Source organism: Piliocolobus tephrosceles, chromosome Y (assembly GCF_002776525.5).
Source record: "Piliocolobus tephrosceles isolate RC106 chromosome Y, ASM277652v3, whole genome shotgun sequence".
Classification (NCBI taxonomy): domain Eukaryota; kingdom Metazoa; phylum Chordata; class Mammalia; order Primates; family Cercopithecidae; genus Piliocolobus; species Piliocolobus tephrosceles.
In genome coordinates, this window is record NC_045456.1 from 13,281,240 (window position 1) to 13,307,090 (window position 25,851).

A 25,851-nucleotide genomic window follows, 5' to 3' on the forward strand; every position below is an offset into this window, starting at 1 on the left:
GAGCTTTGTTCTAACTTTGAAATTCCACCGCAAAATAATTGAGTCATGCACATAAAATGTCCGTTAACAAGAACACAGTTGTAGTACTGGTTATTTTTGTTTGAAATAGAAATATGAAATTTTAAATTCAGCTATTTAAAATGCCCGAGGCTACCATGGAATGTACAAGGCTCTTAGTGAGAAGCAACACAAATAAAGATTTTTACAACCAAGTGAGGTAACTTCTTGGCCTAGGAATTTATGATAGAGCTTTTACTATGCTTTTAAAATTATTTTCACTAGATATAACATCAAGTTCATATATGTAAGGTGATGAAAACTATCATAGTGGTCTAATTCTCTGACAAGGCAAGCTTGGTATTGAGATGTGATAAATTCATTCAAGGAAGCCTTCTGTCAATTTCCATAGGATTGGGAAGGTGGTGCCTTGTCCATCTTTGCAGGTGTTGGAAGGGGAGCATTATTGCATAAATCTGTTCCAGTTTCACAGCAACATACAGACTGTAGTGTAAAGAAAGAAAAAGTGAAAAAGTGATAGGACTTATATGCACTACAAACAATTATGACCATTGACCAGCTCTTACTGTCACTTCCTGATTTAATTATCCCAATAGTCTTTCAACGTAAATGTTATTCAGATAACCATAGATACGTGGCCTGAAGCCAGATATAACAAGAATCAGCCAGTAAAGAAATGGGTTGAAGGTAACCAAGTAATAAGTGACTGGAGTGGTTACTGAACCCAAATCAGGTGATTAGAAAGTTAGATTCCCAGGGGAATTCTCATTACAAGAAACATCAGGTAATTGGAAGCCCTGTTAAACCCACCATAACAAAGGCTCAGCAAGTGTCCATCTGCAGTGCCAGTACAATCAGTGAGTCTTCAGGTCTTATGCACTTTCTAAAATCTTTTATTGTTAACCATTGACCCTCTAACCTCAACTTCTTTGAGATGATAAATTTGTTTCCTTTAGTAAATAAGTAAATTCCTTTTTACCCTCCTTCCCAGGAAGTTTGAGATTCATGTATAAAGATGAAGACCTAAATAATCCTGGCTGAGCCACCCTAATTTGAAAATCCAAAATCTGAAATGCTCTAAAATCCAAAACTTTTTCAGCACTGACATGACACAAGAAGAGGAAAATTCCACACATAAGTACTTAACACAAACTTTGTTTCATGCATAAAATTATTGAAAATATTGTATAAAATTACCTTCAAGCTTATGTATATAAGGTGTATGTGGAATGTAAGTGAATTCAGTGGTCAGACTTGGGTCCTATCCCCAAGATATCTCATTATGTATGTGCAAATATTCCAAAATCCAAAACACTTCTGGTTCTAAGCATTTAGGATAAGGGATACTCAACCTGTAGCATAAAATCAATATTTTGGGTTATAGCTGGGTGCAGTGACTCACACCTATAATCCCAGCACTTTGGGAGGCCAAGGTGGGAGGATTGCTTGAGGCCAAGAGTTTGAAACCAATCTGGGCAACATAGTAAGACCCTGTCTCTACTAATTAATTAATTATTTAACCAACTGGGAGTGGATGTTCTCGCCTGTAGTCCTAGCTACTCAGGAGGCTGAAGCAGGAGGATCACTGGAACCCAGAAGTTGGAGGTTACAGTGAACTATGATTGTACCACTGGACTCCAGCCTGAATGACAGAGACAGAGACCCTGAACTTAAAAAAATGTATATGTTACAACTTGGGACTGAAATATTTGTTTGTATGTTAATAGTTGGTAGCATTTAAGATAATATGACATATTACAGAAATTTGACAGATTTGCTTTGAAATGCTAATTTGAAACATGTAGTTTTTTTTTTTCGGAGTTCGAGTTTTGCTCTGAGATGGAATGCACTGGTGTGATCTCGGCTCACTGCAACCTCCATCTCCTGGGGTTCAAGTGATTCTCCTACCTCAGCCTCCTGAGTGGCTGGGATCACAGGTGCCCACCACCATGCCCAGCTAATTTTTGTATTTTTACTAGAGATGGGGTTTCACCATATTGGCCAGCCTGGTCACGAACTCCTGACCTCAAGTGATCTGCCCACCTTGGCCTCCCAAAGTGCTGGGATTATAGGCATGAGCCACCACACCCAGCCTAAAATATAATTTCTTTTAGAACTGTTATTTTAAGTTAGATCTGTAAGATAGTTTTAAGTTTCAAAACAATATTGCGATGTTCAAAAAAACTTGGGTTTCAGCAATTTTTTTTTTTTTTCGGAGACGGAGTCTCGCTCTGTCGCCAGGTTGGAGTGCAGGGGCACGATCTCGACTCACCGCAACCTCCGCCTCCCGGGTTCAAGCGATTCTCCTGTCTCAGCCTCCCAAGTAGCTAGGATTACAAGTGTGCACCACCATACCCAGCTAATTTTTGTATTTGTAGTAGAGACCAGGATTTCACCATGTTGGCCAGGATGGTCTTGATCTCCTGACCTTGTGATCTGCCCACCTTGGCCTCCCAAAGTGCTGGGATTACAGACATGAGCCACCACACCAAACATGAAGCCCAGGTTTCAGCATATTTTTAAGCTTAGGTTATTAGATTTATAAGAGCTACTTAAGGACTTGGGAAGGTATAACGTGTTAGGGTATTAATTTTATCCTGCTAGGCATTTGAAGTGCTTATAAAGTAAATTGAATATGTTAAATTGATAAATGCAGTTTAAAGTATTACAGGAGTAATCTGAACAATGATTCCCCATAGGGGTGAGGATTGACCTGAAGAGGGGCTCGAGGGTACTTTCTAGGGTGATAGAAATGTTTTATCTCTTGATTGAGCTGTTGGTTATCAAAATCCATTAAACTGTCCCTTAAGATCTATGAATTTCTTTGCATGTAAATTTTACCACAATTTAAAAATATGTGTATAGGAACTTAATCAACTAATTTATAGACAGAATTGATTGTTTAATGGAGTTGAGTCTATTCAACTTGAGATAATCAAACATTGATTCAAGGACCCCCTGAGAGTGATTATTCTTGGTTTCATAAAATTTATTAGACATATGAATAGAATAATGAGATCATAATTTGAATTTAAAAGCTTAAGGGAAACTACATAGTGAATTGTTGACATAGATGCAGTTCTTGAACAAAAATCTTGATGGTCTGTAAGTCCATGTCTATTCCTTCTCCTAGTTGGTTGGACTCCTGGGGAAGTAGGACAGTCTTCCTAGTATGCTGCATTTAGCATGCAGCACTTGACTATTGGTGAGTGAATGGAACACCTCTAGAGGCCAACTACATCATCCTTCTGTCTTCCTTGTAGCACTAGTTCATTTGCATAGATCAGCATATCCGATAAACTCACACCTTGAAGGGCAGAAAGGACCCTTCTTGAAAAGACTATACACAGGACAGTGTTTCTATGACAGCAAACCTCGGTAGCCACAAATCCCTGGAGGATCAGTAATGCTAGTGCACACAAGGAGCTCCCTCCCAGCCTGAGGGCTCTGCCACCCAGGTAGGGCTAAGAGGATGGAGTTGACAAAGGGAAGTCAAAAATGGGAGAGCTGTCCATCAGGGGTGTTGCTGAGCCCTGAATAGAGATCGAGGTGGATCTGTCTGTCCCCCTCATTATAAACCTGTACCTTTCCTTTTATTCTCTAGGATACCTTCTCTGTCTTTTCCGGTTTGCAAAAGAAAAAAAATCGTTAGATAGCCACTTTGAATCAGGCTTGGAAAAACACTTATAAATAATAATTCCACACATGTAAGATGGCTAGTCAACCTAGGTCTGAAAATGACTTAACAGGAAAACATTTTCAGTATCAATCTCTCATGATTCCCAAACACACACACACACACACACACACTCACAAACTCACCACAACTTCAAAATTAGCAACCAAAAGACATCTAAATGCTGTGATCTTTCCTTTTCTCTTCCAGATCAGATTAGATTTACTCTTCACTGTCCTTTTGTCAAAGCCCCTATTGTACAGCTCTCCAGTGTCCTTCCTGCCTGCCCCTCTACTGCCATTGTAACTTTTACCAGTCTCACTACCGTTTCAGAAGAAAACTCCAGGAAAGCAAGTAAGCATGGATAGTTTTAAAGATCAATGCTGAAGGCCCACTAAGACCGGGATACAAAGGGAGTCAATTAGAAAAAGGTGGGGGTCAAGGAAGAACTCCCCACTCCCAAGTTAAACTCCTCAATTTGCTGTTTTGTTTTAGCCAGACTCTATGGGAGCTCAGTCATGGCCAACTCTCTGCAGATGGCCCCCAAAAGGCTTTTCACAAGGAGCAGTGAGATATAACTGGCTTCGGTATTTCTGTCTCCCCATTCCCAGATAACCAATTCAAGATGCATGCCCACTGTACCCTGCATGTTGTTGAAATAAAATTTTAATTTCCTCTGTCTTGCAAAAATGTTCTTTTGCCTCTCTTCCCTGGTGTCTTTTCTCATCTTCCTCACCCCTGGGTTTCCTAACTCTGTCTTGCCTACTCTGATCTCCAAAGACAAGTCCCTCCTTCATATTTGGCATGAAACCTTCCTCAGCTACTCACACAGTAATTGCCTCATTTCTCAAACTCTCTAGAGTCACATCATCCAATCAAAGTACTGTGTAATGTGAGCCACATATGTAATTGAAAAATTTTCAAGTAATCACATTTTTTAAGTAAAAATAATCAAGTAAAATTAATTGTACTAATACATTTTATTTGACCCGATATATTTCAAATGTTATGTCAACATGTAATCAATATAAAAATGATTAATGTATGTATTTCATATTCACAGCACATCTCAATTCAGACTAACCATATTTCAAGTGCTCAAAACCGCAAGTGGCTAGTGGTGGCCATATTGAACCACAGAGCTCTAGAACTTCTGTAGCCCATGGTTTAGCAGTTAATTATGTGTACACTCGGCATGTTCGCTGCTTATTCTCTAGTGAAGTCATTCTCTCTAGCAGGCCAAGTTTTGTTTCTACCACAGGTCCTAGCATGGTGCTTTGCACATTGGGGGCACTCAACAAATCCCTAAGATTTGCTTCATAAATTATCCCTATACACTGATAGCATCTTCCTCATTCATGGAATAACAAGAATGACCTCATCTCTTCTCACTTTCATTCCTTAGCTACTAACACTGTTGCAAAGATCTCTGGAAACCAGAAACTTTGGTCACCTGTACCTTAAATGGAGAGAGAAGTAAAACTTGCTGCTGAGAAGCAAGGACTGCATAGAAGGTTTAGTTTGCTGGCAGAGTCAAAATAAGCACTGAATGAAGATGTGTGTGGTTCCCAGTTTTATAAATAGGTTTTACAAGAGGAGAGTGTTTGCTTCTTTGTTTTTGATGCCAGACATTTCTTCTTTTAGCATGTTATCTGAAAGTAATGATGCCAAAGGGATGATATGCCAGAAAAAGATGGTTTGTGTCCAGTTCTTTCATATGTCAGGCATAACCTCCAATTAATCTGAATGGAAGAGTGGGCGCCCATGCAGACAATGCCAACAAATGCCCCTGTAGAGTGGACACATACAGATGCCAACCTGAAATCGGGCACTGGCTACTGAAACAAAGGATTGCTTTAATTTTTGTGGAATAAACTATTTTTTCCCTCTGCTTTTCATGAAGTGGCCCTAAAGAATTCCTCTTGTTTGTGGTCTCGAAAAAATTAGAACTATGCCAATGAGGCCTGCCTTTAAGGGTTCTATTAAACAATAAGAAGGCTTTGTTCTTGGCAATAAAATTAAAGCAAGCAGTGTTTCCATTACCTGGCATGCTGCCCTCTCCCTTCCCACAACCCCAACCCTGATCCTGACAAACCTCAACAGACCGTTCTGTTGCCCAGGTAGGAAGGTTAGATGGCAACATCTGTCAGGTTTGTGTACAGAAATATAGTTGACCTTAATGATAATGTATAAAGAGCGAGAGACGCCGCGGGGGGAGGGGGGGAGGAAAAAAAGGGGGTGGGGAGAGAGAGAGGGATGCTTTTCCAAATAATCTTTAACTCAAGCTTTAAAAATGTCAAGTTTATTACAGAGGCTCCAAGTTCTCAAACCATTGTTCCAGAAAGACAATAATAATTTCATAATGAGGGCCGGGCGCGGTGGCTCAAGCCTGTAATCCCAGCACTTTGGGAGGCCGAGACGGGCAGATCACCAGGTCAGGAGATCGAGACCATCCTGGCTAACATGGTGAAACCCCGTCTCTACTAAAAAATACAAAAAACTAGCCGGGCGAGGTGGCGGGCGCCTGTAGTCCCAGCTACTCGGGAGGCTGAGGCAGGAGAATGGCGTGAACCCGGGAGGCGGAGCTTGCAGTGAGCTGAGATCCGGCCACTGCACTCCAGCCTGGGCGACAGAGCAAGACTCCGTCTCAAAAAATAATAATAATAATAATTTCACAATGAGTCGAAATGATGGAAGTGAGGGGTCACTAGATAAGGAAATATACATTTTAGTCTGACACGCTAGATGTCATGTGTTTTCTTTTTCAGGGAACTTTGCCTACCATTGCTCAAACTTAGACCCACTTATAGTCAGTTGCAAATGAATGCTTGTAGGTAGATTGTGGCCCTGAAGTCAGGAATGACCAAGGCTAGTACAGAAAGCACTGTCAGATGCAGATTCTGTTTAGCCTCACAGTTAGTCAAAAGTCATTGGAACTGAAAACTTGGATGACTGTGATGCCAGCTCTCTCTGTCCTCCATGAGAGCTCAAAATGGTCATATTGTAGTCTCCTCTAGTGTAAGAGCTCCTTCCTACAGCTGTCAAGGCCATACTCATATAGCACTCACAAGTCCTATCTCCCTGGCCTGGGAGCTTTTTCTGCCCCTCCCAGGACCAACTAATTCCAAAGGGGAGTTAATGCCTACCTTCCCCCAACAGCTTTCAACCAGCTCCTAATGGGAGATGTTAGATAAATACTCTGCTTCTTCCCCATTAGCTGGAATGTTCTATACTGTTTCCCAGAGTTGCCCACTGGGATTAATCTCCAGTTGCCCAAGGTGGTCTTGGTAAGTCACACTTTACTGGCTTCATAGTTGTCCCTGTTTCACTTCCTACCCGGTACTGGTGTTTTCTGGCAACAATTTGACCATCCATTCTTGTCTCATATCCTTCTCAGGGAAGATAGAACGGCCAACCATGTCTAAAATGAAATGATAGCACAAGTCTCTTTTTCTAGTCATGGCTATAGCTCACATGTTCAATTTCTCTAAACTTAAGTCTCTTTCATTATATTTGAGTAAACATACATATGAAACACCGGACATCAAAAATATTTAAAAATCCATCTACTCACCTCCTGATATTCTAGAATGACAACAACAGGGCAAGATATTTCATAGATATCACTTGTGGATGCATCATGAAGGCAGAACAAAGCTTAACGTTTTCCAGTTGTACCTCCCAGTTAAGTTCTGTCAGTGGCGTAGTCATGTGTATTTCACTCACTGTATGGAATACCAAAGAGCAGAAACCCAATCTTCGTCTTCCAGAATTTTGCAGGAGCAGATGGCTTCTATAACTGAGTAACTGAAGCCTGAAAAGGGGTCCAACTCAGTATTTTTCCAGTACATCACTTTTCAGGAATCATGGCACAACAACTAAAAGGAATGCCACTTAATGAGAAATAACATGTAAGATTGAAAGTGATTAAGGTAAAGTCATAGAGTAGAGGTTTCCTCTTTCCATTAGAAATAACTTCCCTTCCCTGAAACACGTCACCTCCATCTTTCCTGGCACTCCATTAATGGTCATCTTCTAAAAGTTATTGTCTACCCCCTGACCACAACATCAAATGCCAAACACATTTGTTGAAAATTATTTAATCGAAATTGCTACTTTTCGGAAACTTTATGAAAAAGATGTGATAGAGACAAACACCCGTGGCAGGTTAGTAGATTTCTTTTCATTCAGTGTGCCCAGCCCAAACGGAAGGGTGTGAAGCGTTTGTTTTATAAAGTGTGTAATTAATAAGAGAAAGGAAGGGAGGAGTTTATTGTTTTCCAATGAATTATGAGCAACCCCTTCCATTCTGCTTCTTCATTTTGGAACTGCTTCTAACAAAGCTACCATTAAACACAAAAAGAAAAGACTGTGATATTGATGCCAAGAATATAAGATTGAAGTCAGTTGAGTGTAGCCTAGGAAAAACATTACAGAAAGAGTATCATTTATTATAATTGTGACAGAAGTCAGCAGGACATCATGGGGAAAGTAAAAACCATACCGCAAGTATTTTGTCATTTTCAAATTGAAATTCCATTAATTTAGTACTTGTAGCTATTCATGCTTTAAAAGAAGAAAACTAATATTTATTGAGCATCTACTATGTACCAGATTGTTTACAGATATTTTCATCAAAAGTATGCAAATGAGGAAACCTTCTCACAGAAATTTAACATATTTTTCATACCTGCAGTCCTTTGAACATAAAGTCCATGATTTTTCCTTTATGCCAGAGGTCAGCAAACTGTGATGCTCATGCTAAATCTCACTGTTTTTGTAAGTAAAGTTTTATTGGAACACAGCCATGTCCATTTGCATCCATATTGTCTATGGCTGCTTTCACACTACAACAGCAGAGTTGAGTAGCTGCAACAGAGACCGTCTGGCCCACAATGCTAAAATAATTACTATCTAGGCCTTTACCAAAAAAAAAAAAAAAAAAGTTTCCCAATTCCTGCTCTGTACCATGATAAGAATGTTCTCTACCCTTCTTTCCCCATCCAATTGCATCAGGAAGCGCCTTCAAGGAACCCAGTTGGGATTTCGGGATTTAGAAGTAGCTTCAAAAATTCTGGAGTTAAGCCTCATGTTATAGCTTCCAAAGCTATTATTTTGATGATGTAGATGCATCAAAGTTTTGATTTATGCTAGAAAGTCCTCAGGTAACCAGCACAGGCTGACTGGTCCTAGAACCTCTAGTTTTAATTCTCTATGGACATTCCAGATAAAAAAGAGTTTGTTAGCAATAGTGATCATTCACATTTATGTAGTAATTACTACATGCCAAGCATTTGTCAAGGGCTTTTCATGTATTCACTCATTTAGTTCTCACCACAGTCTAACCCAGGGGTTCTCAATCTTGGCACTAGTGGGATTTGGGTATGGACCTCTCACTGTTGTGGGGGCTGTCTTATGTGTTGTAGGATGTTTAGTAGCATCGCACCTGGTCTGCCAGGTAACAAGTGTTATTTTCCTCATTATGCAGGTAGGGAACTTGAGATGTAGATAGTTGAAGTAAATGCCCAATAACATACAACTAATAAGCAATTAAAACCTGGTGTTTCAATCCCAGGAAGACTTCCTCAAGTCCCTGAGCCCCAAACCACTGCCTCCATTAGTCCTTGCTCCCTCTAAATTATTTTATGTGTTTGAAGATTTTGCTTTACTGAAAAACTAACAGCGACATCAACAACATTGTGAATGGCCACGTTCTGTATGCTGCTATTGCAAGTAAAACTCCATTATGTGAAGTTTCAAAGTTTTAGGCGTTAGCAATGGCATTTTTTGCTAGGCAGTTTTATTGCCTTATTATAGTTGTATTTCATTTATAAGGAAGAATTTAATTGCTCTACTAACCACAGTGTGTTGCCATTTTTGATGATGTCTTGCTATCTTGTCCAGCACTCAAACTTCATAATCTTAGAAACCTCAAGAAAAGAGGATTTATCATGAGGTTCCTGGGAGCTATTTTTTTTAGTCCCATAGCAAATTCCTGTCTGGATAGTTAATCAATATGTAGAATTGATCTCCTCTGGTCCAAATTATTTTCCACCATGTCACTATGCTAAAGCCTGGATTACATGTAGCTTCTAGTTGTATCACTATATCACTACTATTATTTCCCACCAAAAGCACTTTATGAAAGGAATGCATTTTTAATTTTTCTGAAAAGCCTTTCTTGGAGTTTAAAAAGTTTTGATCAAAAATGTTAAATATTAAATTAACACATTAAACATTAAAAATATTGTCCTGTACTCTGGTCTGTCCTCCGAAGACAGAGACCTCAGGAGCCAGGCCATTCTCTCTCTCTCATTCACTTGAGCCAGGTCCACAAGCATTTGACTTTGGTGTGACTTTGGTGTGACTTTGGTGTGAAAGCATTTGACTTTGGTGTGAAAGAGTTTCAGGGTGAAGATTACATATAAACATATCAGATGAATTACGGTAATACTGTCTGCTGTTACTCAATTCTCCTTGGCTCGGTTTTATATACAGACTGAAGTATTAGAATCCCTTTCATTGTTCCTCTGGCAGCTCTAACTTTTGCCCCAGAGTCTGGAATGTTCATCACAGCTGTCTTTGGCAATAAAACCCAAAGCACCCTCATATCCTCATATTTCTTTTTGCACCTGGTCAGTGGTACACAGCTGGGTGTAGAGCCCACTTGCATACAGTTTTCTCCTTGTACCCTCATCCACAGGTCAAATATCAGCTTATATAAAGCTCTGTTTTGTTTCAGTTGCTTCAGCCTTGGGCAAATTGAAATTAACTCCTCCAATGTTTTTCCTTTGGAGTGAGATGGGATGGTTGTGCCACATTATGTAGTATTACTAACCCCTTCAAATTTGGATGCAGACTCAAAATTATATATTCTTAGTTATAGAGAAAAGTCCTTTTGAGTCTAAACAATAACAAGAATGTCAACCTAGCATCATATATAAAAATGTTTCAGCCTTTCTCAAGGTCACCTTAATTCGTGACCTTGGAATGGAAGGTCACATTTATTCACTGTGGCATGAAACAGCTTTTGTTTTTGCCATGAGGCTGAATCTAGGCAAATTGGTAAATTAGGTCTTTGTCTTTTAAACTCCCAATCTCCTTGGTAATGGTTTCAAAGATGGCAAGGTTCAGAATCTTAAACTAAAGGGGTCACGGTTTGATGGTGCAATTTCAAGAGTGCAGTAATGGTGGGCCAGGGTGGGAGAGGCATCTGGATTGCACAACTCAAGGGGTCTGCCATTCTTGCGGAATTCAAAGTGAATAGTAGCCTCTGGATTTGTGCAATGCAGCAACCCTCTTCTCAATACCCAGAAATAGAATATCCTGTCTCCAACACATTGGGGTTATCCTGTCCCAAGCTTACTTCAGTGTTTCCGTCTGTACGAATAAGAAGTGATATATCAAGTCAGTGTGTCATTTTCACAACAGGAATTATAAGGCTGTATTCTGAAAGTCTATGGATGGCTAACTTATTTCAATAAAGCACTGCAAAATGAGAAAATGAGGGTTTCTAAAATGCATGCTAGTTCAATTTCACCTGTGAGAACTGACCAGATGTTTTTTTCCTTCACTGATGCTCCATCCTAAGAGTTCCAAATATTTCTAAAGATTTCAAGCCCACACATGTCTGAAATCTAATGATGTTTATACGCTGCACTGAACATCTCATTTTGCAGTTGAATACAAGTCAAATTAAAAGAGCCAGTTTTTAGAAATAATACTTAAATACCACTTACAGACTGCTAAAGAACATTTCACAGACACCTAGTCCAATTTCTAGTATATGTATGTAACTAAATCCCTTTAATGTTTATACGTATTTGACAAGGAAAAAATAATTGTCCTCTTTACCCCACCCGTTCCTCAAAACAGTGTAACACTATTACACCATAAAACTTAGCAGGGAGACTTTGGGCGTTGCTAACCAAGTGCTCTCGAGAAAATAGCTAATCCATTTATGTCATCATTAACTAATCTGGGGAATGATTATGCGTAACTGCATTTCTAGAAAGGGAAGGTAAACTGTGCATCCAGTGGCAACTTACATGGGACTACAACTGATTATTGGTGGCAGATATGAGCATTAATGAAGCCGGGTGACCCTCAATGCTGAATTCCATCTCAGGACTAAGCAGGCCAGATATGATTGTTTTGCTTCTACATTCACATCATTATTCAACTTTGTAATGTCTCTTTCATTAGACTGTAAAGGATCAGAAATTCATTGTCAGAGAGAAGCAGCAATATTACCCTAGGAATAGGAGAAAGTAGGTCAGCAACTCCCTACAGGCAAGACTGATGGGGAGAAGATGCATTTCAAGATGTGAAAGAAAACTGTGACTCTAAATGTAGAGAAGGTGTGTGCTGAGCAGATGGTGAGGCCAAAAATGAGATGAGGTGAAAATGACTGAGTTTCTCATACTGGTGGGCTGATGTGATATTTGCTTATGAGTGTACTTGAGGTGGGAAAAAACCATAGTATCGAGGAGCCTGGCCTGAGATCTTGGCTCACTGCAACCTCCGACTCCTGGGTTCAAGCGATTCTCCTGCCTCAGCCTCCCAAGTAGCTGGGATTATAGGCATGCACTACCACACCCAACTAATTTTTGTATTTTTAGTAGAGTTGGGGTTTCATCATGTTGGCCAGGATAGTTTCAATCTCCTGACCTCGTGACCTGCCAGCCTTTGCCTCCCAAAGTGCTGGCATTACAGGCATGAGCCACCGCGCCCGGCCAGAAAGGCCTAATTTTAAACTGTATTTTGTCCTGAGAAGTCAAGTGCCCCATTTCCAGTGTGGTCCAAAGGCAGGAGACAGTAATTACCCACCACTGGGCATCATTCCTAATGATCTTCATGTCACTCTTCCCCTTAGTTTAGGGGCCAAGGAGGAGACTGATGGCACAAAAGTGGAAGTGTGAGTACTGGAAAGAAGAGTTTGAACTTGTTTTCTGCATCCTTAGATTGGCGCTCCTCAGAGCACTTCCATCAGCCACAGTGATTTCTGAATCAAAAGATGTGAATCAGAAATGAAAGCAAAAATCATAACCAGGAGCTGCTAGCTTCCAAACCAAACCTGGGAACTAGAAACACCAGAACATAACTGCAAGTAACCAATAAACCCTGCCATATTTGAACTAATAGAAATTAATGAGAAAGTCCAATCAAATCATTAATTCTTTGTTTAAGTGACACATGAAACAGCAAAACTGTGGAAAACTTCTTTGTAGTAGAAAAATCTTTGAAATATAGAATAGTATTTAACTTGTTTTATTGTACCTCACAACGTGGTCAATTGATTTTCGACAAAGGTTCTCAGACACTTCAATGAAAGAAAGAATAGTCTTTCAAAAAATGGTGCTGAGACAACTGGCTATCCAAAGCAAAAGAATAAAGTCAGAAGCCTACCCTCACACCATACACAAAACTGACCTCAAAATGGCTCATAGACCTAAATATAAAATATAAAACTTATAGAGGAAAACAGAACAGTAAGTCTTCATGACCTTGGGATAGGCAATGGTTTCTTAGGTACAACAACAAAAGCACAAGTAACAGTAGAAAAGTAGATAAATTGAACTTCATTAAAATTTAAAAATGTTTTGTGCTTTAAAGGGTATCATAAAGAAAATGCAAAGATAACCCACAAAACAGGAGGTAATATTTGCAAATCAGATATTTGATAAGGGACTTGTATTCTGAATATGTAAAGAAATAATACAATCTAGTAATTAAAAGACAAATGACCCAATCACAAAAGGAGCAAAAGATCCAAATAGTCATATCTCCAACGTAGATACACAGCTGTCCAGTAAGTACATGAAAAGATGGTCAGCATCATTAGCCGTCAGGAAAAGGTAAGTCAAAACCACAGTGAGATACTACTTTACACCCACTAGGATGAATAAAATTAAAAAGACAGACAGTAACAAGCATTAACAAGGATGTGGAGAAATTGGAACCCTCATGTATCTATGATGGGAATATAAAATAGTGTAGCCACTTTGAACAATAGCTTGGTAGTTCCTTAAAACATTAAACAGTTATGCGACCCAGCAATTCTACCCCTATATCAAAGAAAAATGAATATATATTGGCACACAAAAACTTGTACATAAATGTTCATATCAATATTATTTATAGCAAACAAAAACTAGAAACATCAGTGTGCATCTGTTAAAGAATAGATAAACAAAAAGTGGTCTATTCATACAATGAAATATTATTTGGCATAGAAGGGAATGAAGTACTGATAAATGCTACCACATAGATGAACCTTGAAAACATTATGCTAAGTGAAAGAAGCGAAACAAAAAGGATTATGTATTATTTTATTCCATTTGTATGAAATGTCCAGAACAGGCAAATCCATAAAGAGACAGAAAGTAGACTAGTGGTTGCCTCGGGCTGGAGCTGGGGCAGGTAGGGAAAATGTGGAGTGACTGCACACATTATGGGTTTCTTTTCTGGGCACTGAAAATGTTTTAGGCTTAGATTATGATGACAGTTGCACATGAAATCATCTGTGAATACACGAAAAACCACAAAACTGCACATTTTAAATGGACAAATTTTATGATATGTGAAATATATTCCAATAAGGCAGTTTTAAAAAATCAATTCCTGGCCAGGTGTGGTGGCACACACCTGTAATCCCAGCACTTTTAAGAGGCCAAGGTGGGAGGATCACTTGAGCCCAGGAGTTTGAGACTAGCCTGGCAACATAGCAAGACCTCGTCTCTACAAAAAAATACATTTTTAAAAAATTTAGCCGGGAGTCATGGCATATGCCTATAGTCCCAGCTATTCAGCTATTCAGGAGACTGAAGGGGGAGGATTGCTTGAGCCCGAGAGGTCGAGGATGCAGTGAGCCGTGATGGCACTAGTGCACTCCAGCCTGGGTGACAGAGAAAGAGCAAGACCCTGTCTCAAAAAAAATCAACTCCTTTCCTCCCTCCCCCTCAAATAAAACAATCCTTAGGACATAATTCTGTGTCTACACAGTCCTTGGAAACCCATCCATTACCTGCATATCGAGTGATTCCTAGTAATAACTACTTGCTCCGTTACGTTTTTGCCCTGTCTCTTCTTGGAAGGTCATTTTCCCTATTTATTTATTCAACAAATATTTTTTGAATGCCTATTTTGTGCCAGACATAGCACCAGGTGCTTGGGATAGATACCTTATTTAATACAACAGCTGAAGATCCCTGCGCATATGGAGTTTACATTCTATCAGATTTACCTGGTATTTTCAAGTACAACTTAGCTCTTCGGGTTTATTTCTAGTAGATACTTTTCAAATCTGGGGTCTGACAAAGAAAAACCAGAGCTGGACAGTACTTAAAGCTGTAAAAACAGATTTTATTCAGGACTATTGTAGTAAGGGGAAAGAGACCTCAGTATAGAATGGGACTCAACTCCCAGTGTCATGTGGACCAGTGGGGATTTACAGCCAAGGAGCAGGGGGGTGGTAAGTGGATGGAAAATTAGTAAGAGGAAACATCAGGGGTAAGGGGGATTCTGGTTAAACCGATCTAAAAGGATTCTTGCTGAAGGTAGGCCAAATTGATCAGACATTCCCCGGGGCATGGTGAAGGATGAAGAACCCAATCAGATACTGAGAGTGATCAGATATGGAGATGGAGTATTCTGGCTAAACCAACTCAGCAGGGTTCTTGCTAAAACTGGTTTACAAGGAAGTGCACAGAAGGGCCCAGGAGAAAGTTCAAGACTAAAGTTTGGTCAAGCAAAGAAGCTTTGTCAGTGCTACTTTCTAGAAATTTTACTTCCTCCATCATAATGTGCTCATGTTATCAATATGGTCCCATCCTTTTCATAACTCAGTTGTAGTTAGTTATTAAATTCAGTCGGAGGTCAAAAGGAAACATAAGAAATTTACTGAGTGTAAGTTTCAAGAAAATATGTCAATACACAGCTAAATTTATTTGAGAAACCTAAAGGGGAACTAGAAATGATGACATAAAAGAACGATAAGAGAAATGAAGCCTAATGATTATCCTCCTTGAAATATTAGCCTGAGTTCTACATTTGTACTTCTCAGTCAATGCATTTTTAATTTTTTTCTTTGTTCATTAAACAAATACTTAGCAAATAACTCTGTCTGCTAAACTGATGCAGGGCATAATCTCATGGTTTACTGCAAATGGCCAATGACCATCATCTTCTCAATAACATGTCTTGAGTGATCTCTATGTTGTGTCTGAACAATGATCACAAATAAAATTCAAGGAATCCTGGGCCTCTGGAAACAGGACATGATTTCTGTGAACAGCCATCAGTGGATTTTTATCTTGAACTCATGACCCTACTTCCAGTTTATCTCATTCATAGAGAATGAAATTACTCCAGTTAAAGTCTTCCAAATCAAAAAGGCTAGGGACTGGGCCATGTCTCCTCCCTGAGATATGCTAGAATAATCAATGCCATTGTCATTCTTTGTAACATTTCAACTTCTCCTGCGGCTGTGTTAAAATAATAAACCTCATGCCTGCTATCTCCATCTCACACAGCTGTGGTTTCTGGGTTTCTGTTTGTGAATAAGCATTTCAGAATTGTCATGAGATGGAGGAAATAGCATGTGCAGAGTATTTCCCAGGCCTAGTTGCCAAGAATGAGCTAATTGTAAGCCTCCCTTGCATACGAGTCACAAAAACTTCAAATACAAGCCACTCTGTAATGATCCACCTTTCCACGTGAATGGTATTCTTTCATTGTAGAACCTTGATCTTTCAGAAGTATACTAGGAGTATAATTTTAAATTATGTCATAAGATTAATAAACTATTGAACCATCTTTTGGTGCTTTTTATGTTTTATAATGATTAGATACAAAATTGATGTTTGTATTTGAAAGAAATGTTAAATAAATGGATACAGGCTTGCTACATTGCTTATGGAAAATTTGTCTAAAAGAGATTGATAGTAATCTGTCCTCCATAAAAGAATAATATTGGTTGTTTTTTTTAACTTACATTTTTTATGTTTAACAGGAAAAATTTGATACTTTTTTAAAGTATAAAAGCAGGAATTGCAAATATATTTCACATGACACATCAATTTCCAACTAATTGGTAATGGCTATGTACATGTTATGTTAAAGATTCTACAGCTGAGTCTGGCTTAGTACAAAAGACTGCTGTCACTGGATAATAATGTTTTCCAAGGATGCAAGATAGGAAGTGGCCATGTAAGTCCTATATTTGCCATCCCTGCATAATCTAAGAGTTAACATTTAAAATATCTTTTCAGAGATTACTAGAAACATCCTAGTGTACATTAAAAATAGCATTTAACTGAAAACAAAGGCCAAATTAACACTTAACATTGTACTTATCCTGTAGGTCAATGCATCACGTCAAGAAGCCAAATTGACAGAGGAGTGTGATCTTCTCATTGAGATCATTCAGCAAAGACGACAAATTATTGGAACCAAGATCAAAGAAGGGAAGGTATGATTTCTAGGGCCGAAGATGCATATTCCATACCTGGAAAAAATAAATCCTAATATACTCCAGGGGCTTTGGAAATGTTGAGAACCCTCTTTTTCTATACATTCTATAATTCCCTCTTAAGTCTTTAAGACTTAGTTAAAAGGCCTTTGCTTGGCGGTTTTTTCTCCATCCTTTTCTTTGTACTGTGGTCTCCTGTGAAGACCTGTGATACAAGGGCTGCTGCATTGCCCAGTGCCAGGAGGTAGCATAATGGTCTTGTCTATCATAGCCATTGTTTTCTATCTCACTTGTCTATGAGAAGGTGGGTTCTGTGGAGGCAGAGTTCATTTTGTATTCATTGTGATATCCTCGCAACTAGCATAGCATTACATAAATTAAAAATGAATCTGACTTTATTTATAGAAATTATGAAGTACTTTCCCATGTTTTTGAGGAAATGTATACAGATATAACTTCATGGTCCCAAAACCCCTGTGGTTTCGCTATATCATATACTCCTTTGCGGATGTAGTAATAGTAGTACTTCTTTTCTAATGTTTCTGTGTTTTAATTTCCTATTGTTCCATAGCAAACTATGTTTTTAAGAGAAATTGACATACCTTCTTTATAGCCAGTTTCCTATTTATTCAAAATTCATTCACAAACTGATGGTCACTTTAGAACCCATCAATTTATTCTATTTTAAAATTAGTCATGTTTTTATTGAAATACTTATGATCCTTTTTATTTTACCCAATTCTCTGCCACATTCAAGGATAATTTTTTTCTTTCTTTCCTTCCTTCCTTCCTTCCTTCCTTCCTTCCTTCCTTCCTTCTTCCTTTCTTCCTTTCTTCCTTTCTTCCTTGCTTTCTTTCTTTCTTGCTTTCTTTCTTGCTTGTTTTCTTTCTTGCTTGCTTTCTTGCTTGCTTGCTTGCTTGCTTGCTTTCTTGCTTTCTTTCTTGCTTTCTGACAGTCTTTATCTGTCACCCAGGCTGGAGTGCACTGGCGCAATCATGGCTCACTGCAACTGCCACCTCCCAGGCTCAAACAATCCTCCTGCCTTAGCTTCCTGAGTAGCTGGGACTACAGACATGGGCCACCACACCTGGCTAATTTTTGTAGGTTTTGTAGAGACAGGGTTTCACCATGTTGCCTAGGCTGGTCTCGAACTCCTAGGCTCAAGCAAGCCACCTGCCTCTGCCTCCTAAAATGCTGGGACGACAGGCACGAGCTACTGTGCCTGGCCAAGGATAATTTTTCTAAGGATTTTTAAAAATAGAAGCATTTATTTATGATCCAATAAATTCATGCATTTCTATCATTGTTCATAGCTGTACTTTAAAACAAAATATGTATAATTAAAACATACTAGCAAGTTTTAAGTGAAACACAGAGATAGCCATGGCTAATGTAAGTGGTTTTCTCTGTTTTCCACAAAATTTAACAGGTACCTTTTAATACTGTACAATGTTTTAGATTACTCTGTCTATATAGATTACAAAATATTTATACACATAAATCATTAAAATGATCTGAAAAAATAGTGAAATCAAATAGTTGTTGATGCTGGTATGGTAGATTAACAGATTAACATGAAATTATTCCCTGGCCAAGGACTCACATGTGCTGGAAAGCTACTTTTCCCCACATACTAATTGTCCAATTTAGAAGAGCACTAAGTGTCCATCTGGAATCCTTATAGGATATATTTCCTCTTCCGTCACCATCGTGCATCACATGTGCACATCTCTTAATTCCAGAAATATTCCAGGTTCTCAGACACATGGCCACCTGAAGTACAGTCAGAAGTAATTATTCATATGCATACAGAAGGTAATTTGCTATCTTTACATGGTTGCATGCAGAGATTAGCTCTCAATACACATATTAGTTTATTTTCATTTTTAATTTTTTTTTTTTTTTTTTGAGATGGAGTCTCGCTCTGTCTCCCGGGCTGGAGTGCAGTGGCCGGATCTCAGCTCACTGTAAGCTCCGCCTCCCGGGTTTACGCCATTCTCCTGCCTCAGCCTCCCGAGTAGCTGGGACTACAGGCGCCCGCCACGTCGCCCGGCTAGTTTTTTGTATTTTTTAGTAGAGACGGGGTTTCACAGTGTTAGCCAGGATGGTCTCGATCTCCTGACCTCGTGATCCGCCCGTCTCGGCCTCCCAAAGTGCTGGGATTACAGGCTTGAGCCACCGCGCCCGGCTCATTTTTAATTTTAAATTGACCAACAGTTATATATATTTATGGGGTACAAAGTGATATTACAATTTATGGATGAAATATGGAATAACTAAAGCAAGCTAATTAACATATCCATCATCTCAAAGCCTTTTTTTGTGGTGAGAACATTTGAAATTTACTTGCTTAGTGATTTTGAACTGTACAACAAGTTATCACTAATTTGCTATTTTCACCATGCCATGCAATAGATCTCAAAGTAAAAAATAAATAAATAAATAATTTTGTTTAAAAAAGCACTTCCTCTTCCTCTCTAATTGAGGTTTTGCACTTTACTCTTATTAGTTTCTTATGGCTGCAATAACAAATAACCATAAACTTGGTGGCTTGAGACAACATAGATTTATTATCTTAGTGTGCTGAAATTCGGAAATCCAAAAATCGATCTCACTGGGTTAAACAAAATTGACAGTCAAGGTTTTGGCAGTGCTGTTTCTTTCTGGAAGCTTTAGGGGAAAATCCATTTTTTCTTGCCTTTTCTAGCTCTTACAGGTAGCCTGCATTCTTTGGCTCATGGTCTCTTTGCATCAATCTGACCTCTCTTCCCATCCTCATGTCTTCTCTGACATGGGCCTTCCTGCCTTCCTCTTATAAGGACCCTTGTGACTACATTGGGATTACCTGGATAATTCAGGGTAACATCCCTATCTCATGATCCTTAATCATGTCTGTAAAGTCCCTTTTGCCATGTAGGTAACATATTCAAAGATTCCTGAGATTAGGATGTGGGCAGCATTGAGGGTCCTTATTCAGCCTACAAGGGCACTCCACCACAACTTCCTGGCTAGCTTGCCTTCCCTTCTCTTACTTAGCTTGGACTTCCCCCCACCAGGGTTTCTCTCATGAGCTGGATCAGAGTAGTGCAGGTGTCCCCAAGTTCCAGCCATAGTAATGCATGGAGTTTATGCTTTGGTGCACTCGTTCTACTCCAAATACATGTCAGTAATAAAGAACATAATAATAAATGCAAAAGCAAAGAGATATAGCTGGACCAAAAACAAGATAAACATCTCCACAGGCCAGAAATGAGACAAAACTGAAAAGCCATGACTGTGGCTGAGGATACAGGCTACTGGGATTTGGTCTGGAAGAGGCCAAAGTAGCTTCGGCTTCAACTCCTGTGGATAAATAGTTCTTGAAGCTTTGGGGAAAGGACCTAGAAGTGCTCCAGATGGGATGAGGAATGGAAATCAGGCTCATTATTTGATGCCATGGGCTGTAGAAGGCTTCATGCTTCAGTCAAAAAGTATTGCCAACCTCTCCCTCCTATCATAGCTTTTAGCAAAGTCACATTGTTAGCTTAAAGCCTGTGTTCGCACTGTTTCTGATACCCACACAGAATAGGAGCACAGAGATAAGGATGGAATTCCTGAATAATGACCTCAAGGGCCGGGTGAAGGCAACTGGAAAACTATCAGAGCAGGGTAGGCTGAGCAAGGAGGGTGAGAGAGGAAAGAATTAGAAATTACTTCCCTTTAAAACTGAAACTCTTAAGTTTAATTTCAAAGTATATAAAGAAATCTTAAATTTCTAAACATTCAGCCAGCAAAATCAGCAGACAACATTATCTTACCCCAGATAAAATTAACTTTATAGGAAAATAAGGAAAAGACTTTAAAAGAAGTAGTCTTAAGATGTTCAAAGAAAGAAATGAAGGAATAACTTCTCTTTCAAAAGAGCAAAAAAAGTGAAGCTACAAAAGAAGGAAATGAAATAAGAAAACATATATAGGAAAGCAACAAATTAGCAGATTGGGAGGGAAAAATGTAGATACTGAAATTAGAAAGAAAACTCAGCTGCAGTGGAAATTTGGAAACTGAGTTTTGGTCACCACCTTGGGAATGCCACAAAAGGCATTCTTTTATGTCTGAGTGACATGAAAGTTTGGCAAATGCCCACTGAGTTTGAACTCAAAAAATAGGAAAGTATATATGAAAACCTATGCATGGGGCATTTTAAAAATAGTAATCATACACTTGGTTGAAAGCAAGTATTTCAGCAAATTTCAAAAACTGAATACCATAGAACCCTGCCTCTAAGACCACACACTGTATCTCATTAGATATTATCAACAATAAAATAATAGTTTCTACAGTTTTTGGAAACTACAATCTATTCATATATAAATATATCTTCACAGTAATATTTTTTAAATGTAGAAGTAAACCGCAGTGAAAGAACTATAATATATCATAAGTAGTAAGCAGCAAAAAAGTATTTGAAGGCAAACTTACAGGCTTTAATTCTTTTGAAAAAGAGGCTGGGCACAGTAGCTCACACCTGTAGTCCCAACACTTTGGGAGGCCAAGGCAGGAGGGAATTGCTTGAGTCCAGGACTTCAAGACCAGCCAGGGCAACGCGGCGAGACCCTGTCCCCCACCACCCAAAAAAAGATAATACTAAAAGTAACAAATTAGCCTTCAAATAAAGCTAGAAAAAACACAACCGTATAAACCCAATGAAAGCAGAGGAAAGAAATAAAGGAAGAAAAGTAAATGAGAGAAAAGCAGGAAACAAACAAGAACAGCTGTCAGCAAAGAACAACTCACAGCCTAGTTTTGAAACATCTGTGAGTAAAAAAGTGCCTTTACCCCCATTTTTAAAAGGTTGTTAAAAAAGCAAAGAAAAACAAACAATATATGTATGACAGAGACAGTATGTGGTCTTCAAAGCCTAAAATATTGACTATCTGGTCCTCTACAGGAGAAGTTTGCCAGCCCTTAATCAGGAGGAGTTTTACTTGTAAAAAATAATTTAAAAGACCAATCTGTAGTTAAGGTCGATGAAGGAAAAAAGAGTGTGGGGCCACATAAACAAATACATCATAAATACAATACAGACTTTTTAAAACATAAGAAAATTGTATAAATGTCTTCATGCCAATAATTTGAAAACTTAGGTAAAGAAGTAGTAGAAAACCCGAATAAACCAAACATTTAAAAGCAGAAGACATTTAATCATTCATTAAAAGTGTCCCTCAACTTGCATTTCTGTCCCAAAATGGCACCAGCCCCCCCATAGTTCTATAGCTTACTTTAACAGAAGTTCCAGGAACTAATAATCTCATTCTCATATAAACTACTTCAGAAAATAGAAAAAGACATTTTATGTAGAGTGTATGTTCTTAATACCAAATATATACAACATTAAAAAATCGAGAGTGAGAGAATATCACTCATGAATATAGACACAAAAATATTTTTTAAAATATGATAAAATGTAATCCATCAGTGTTTTATTAAACACATCAAAATAGCCTTTATTCCTATAACACAAGGATGGCTCAACTACAGAATATCTGTTAACAGAACCACGTTAACAGAAAACACACATATGATCCCAGAGTAGGAGGGATTTTTTTTTAGAGCAAACATTTTTTTAAAAAAAGAACCATAAAGCAAAGACTGAAACATTTGACATAGAATAAGATCACAATACAAAAATGAATTTCATTTCAATATATTAGTAACGGTTGAAAATTGAAATTTTAAAAAAGAAATTCCATTTAAAACAGCTTCACGAATATGAAACACTTAATGATAAATCTAACAAAAGATGGATGAGACTTGAAAGACCTTGAAAACTATAAAATATTGCTGAGAGAAATTAAAGACGACTAAAAAATGAAGCTATGTATCATGTTATGGGATAAAGACTCAGAACAGTTATGATTTCTGTTCTTTCCACATCAACCTGTAGAGTCAACATAATCTCAATGAAAATTCCAGCAGGTTATTTTATAGAAATTGACAAGCTGATTCTAAAGTTCATATTGGAATACAAAGAATATAGCATAATCATTTAAAACTTTGAAAAATAGGCCGGGTGCGGTGGCTCACGCCTATAATCCCAGCACTTTGGGAAGCCGAGGCGGGCGGATCACGAGGTCAGGAGATTGAGATCATCCTGCCTAACATGGTGAAACTCATCTCTACTAAAAATACAAAAAATAAGCCAGGCATGGTGGCGGGTGCCTGTAGTCCCAGGTACTCGGGAGGCTGAGGCAGGAGAATGGCGTGAACCCGGGAGATGGAGCTTGCAGTGAGCCGAGATCGCGCCACTGCACTCCAGCCTGGGTGACAGAGAGAGACTCTGTCTCAAATAAATAAATAAATAAATAAATAAATAAATAAATAAATAAATAAAATAAACTTTGAAAATAACAACAAAGTTAGAGAACTAACATCAGCTGATTTCAGGATTTATTATAAGGCTTCAGAAATCAATATAATGTGGTATTTGCATGAAGATAGACAAATAGATCAAAGGATCAGCAAAAAGACTTGAGAAATAGATTCATACATATATGGACAAATGATTTTCAACAAAGATGCAAAGGCAATTTCAGTGGAGAAAGGATTGTCTTTTTAGTAACTGGTGCTGGAGCAATTGGATATCTATATGTAAGAATATGAAGTTTGATCCATACTTCACATTATTTACAAAACTTAACTCAAAATTGATTATATATCTAAATGTAAAAGGTAAAAGCTGTAAAACTTCTAGAAGAAAACGTGGAGGAAATCTTGACCTTGGGTTAGGCAAAAATTCTTTACACACAAATGACAAAAGCATTATCCATAAAATAAAATAGTTATATGTTAGGTTTCATCAAAATTAAAAACCTCTTAAAAATGCACTGTTAAGAGAATGAAAAGACCAGCCACAAACTAGGAGAAAATATTTACAAATTATTTATTTTAATAAAGAATTGTATCCAGAATATCTAACTAATTCTCAAAACTCACTAATAAGAAAACAAACAAGCCTTTCACCAAAATGCATAAAAGATTTGAATACTTTACCAAAGAAGAGGTGTGGATGGTGTATTACTCAGGGTTCTCTAGAGGGACAGAACTAATAGGATATATATAGAGAGAGAGAGAGAGAGAGAGAGGAGTTTATTAAGTATTAACTTACACGATCACAAGTTCCCACAATAGGCTATCTGCAAGCTAGAGGAGCAAGGAGAGCCCATCTGAGTCTCAAAACTGAAGAACTTGGAGTCCAATGTTCGAAGGCAGGAAGCATCCAGCATGGGAGAAAGATGTAGACTGGGAGGCTAAGCCAGTCTTGCCTTTTCGTATTTCTCTGCCTGCTTATATTCGCTGGCAGCTGATTAGATGGTGCCCACCCTATTAAAGGTGGGTCTGCCTTCCCCAGCCCACTGACTCAAGTGTTAATGTCCTTTGGCAACACCCTCACAGACACACCCAGGATCAATACTTGCATCCTTCAGTCCAATCAAGTTGACACTCAGTATTAACCATCACAGATAGTAAATAAGCACATGAAAAGATGGTTCAGTATCATTAGTCATTAATGAAATACAAAATAAATTTCAATGAGATACTGCTACCTACCTACTAGAATGATTAAAATTCAAAAGATGGTGCATACCAAGTGTTGGCAAGAATGTGAAAGAACCAGAGCTCTCACAAACTGCTGGTGGTGGGAATTAAAGTAGTACATACTGGAAAGCTGGCAGTTTCTTAAGTAAGCATACACTTACCATATGATCCAGCCATTTAGGTATTTACCAAGAGAAAGGAAAGCTATGTCCATACAAAACTTGTAGGTGAGACTGGGCACGGTGGCTCACACCTGTAATCCCAGCACTTTGGGAGGCCGAGGCAGGCGGATTGCTTTGAGCTCAGGAGTTTGAGACCAGCGTGGGCAACATGGTGAAACCCTGTCTCTACAAAAAATACAAAAATTAGCCAGGTGTTGGTGGCTCACTCCTGTAATCCCAGCTACACAGGAGGCTGAGGCTGGAGAATCGCTTGAGCCCAGGAAGCAGAGGTTGCAGTGAGCCGAAATGGTGCCACTACACTCCAGCCTGGGTGATAGAGTGAGACCCTGTCCAAAAAAGAAAAAAAAAAGAAAAAAAAAAAAAAAGACTTGTAGGTGAAATTTCATGTTAATTTTACTTGTGATAGCCCCAAACTGGAAATGACCCAAATGTCCATCAACAGATGAATGGGTAAACAATTTGTGTCATAATCATACAATGAAATACTCTTTGTCAAAAAAAAGGAATGAACTAGTTACACAAGGTATAAATGCAACAACATGGATGGATCTCAGTATAATTAGGGTGCGTGAAAGAAGTCAGACAGAAAGTAGTATATTCTGTATGAGTACATTCATATGAAATTCGAGAAACGGCACTTTCTACTAGTCTACAGTGACAAAAAGCAAATCAATGATTGCTTTTAGGGATGGGATGACAGGAAAGGATGGGCATAGTTAATTACAAAGGGGCAGGAGGAAATTGTGGGGCATGATATATATGTTTATTATCTTGACTGTGGTGACTGCTTCATGGGTGCATACATATTTGAAAAATTATCAAATTTATACTTTATGTACTGTTTATTATATGTAAATTCTATCTCAATTCACCTGTTTATTAGACATATAAATTGTGTATTACATAATGAAAAAGTCTTCAGAAATTA

At 38.5% G+C, this 25,851-nt stretch overlaps 1 protein-coding gene across 2 annotated transcripts in view; it reads left to right on the plus strand.

The window, feature by feature from the left end:
• Positions 1-25,851, plus strand: part of MID1 (midline 1) — a 234,464-nt gene that overhangs the window by 171,834 nt on the left and 36,779 nt on the right. The window contains exons 3-4 of one of the 2 annotated variants that reach the window (XR_002728299.1): positions 11,900-12,054; positions 17,058-17,165. Coding sequence is in view for 1 of the 2 variants with exons in the window: in XM_026449811.1 (XP_026305596.1) it covers positions 17,058-17,165 (108 nt within the window). In the remaining variant the exon portion in view is untranslated. The remainder of the gene's footprint in view (positions 1-11,899; positions 12,055-17,057; positions 17,166-25,851) is intronic. The other variant, XM_026449811.1, reaches the window with a different exon arrangement.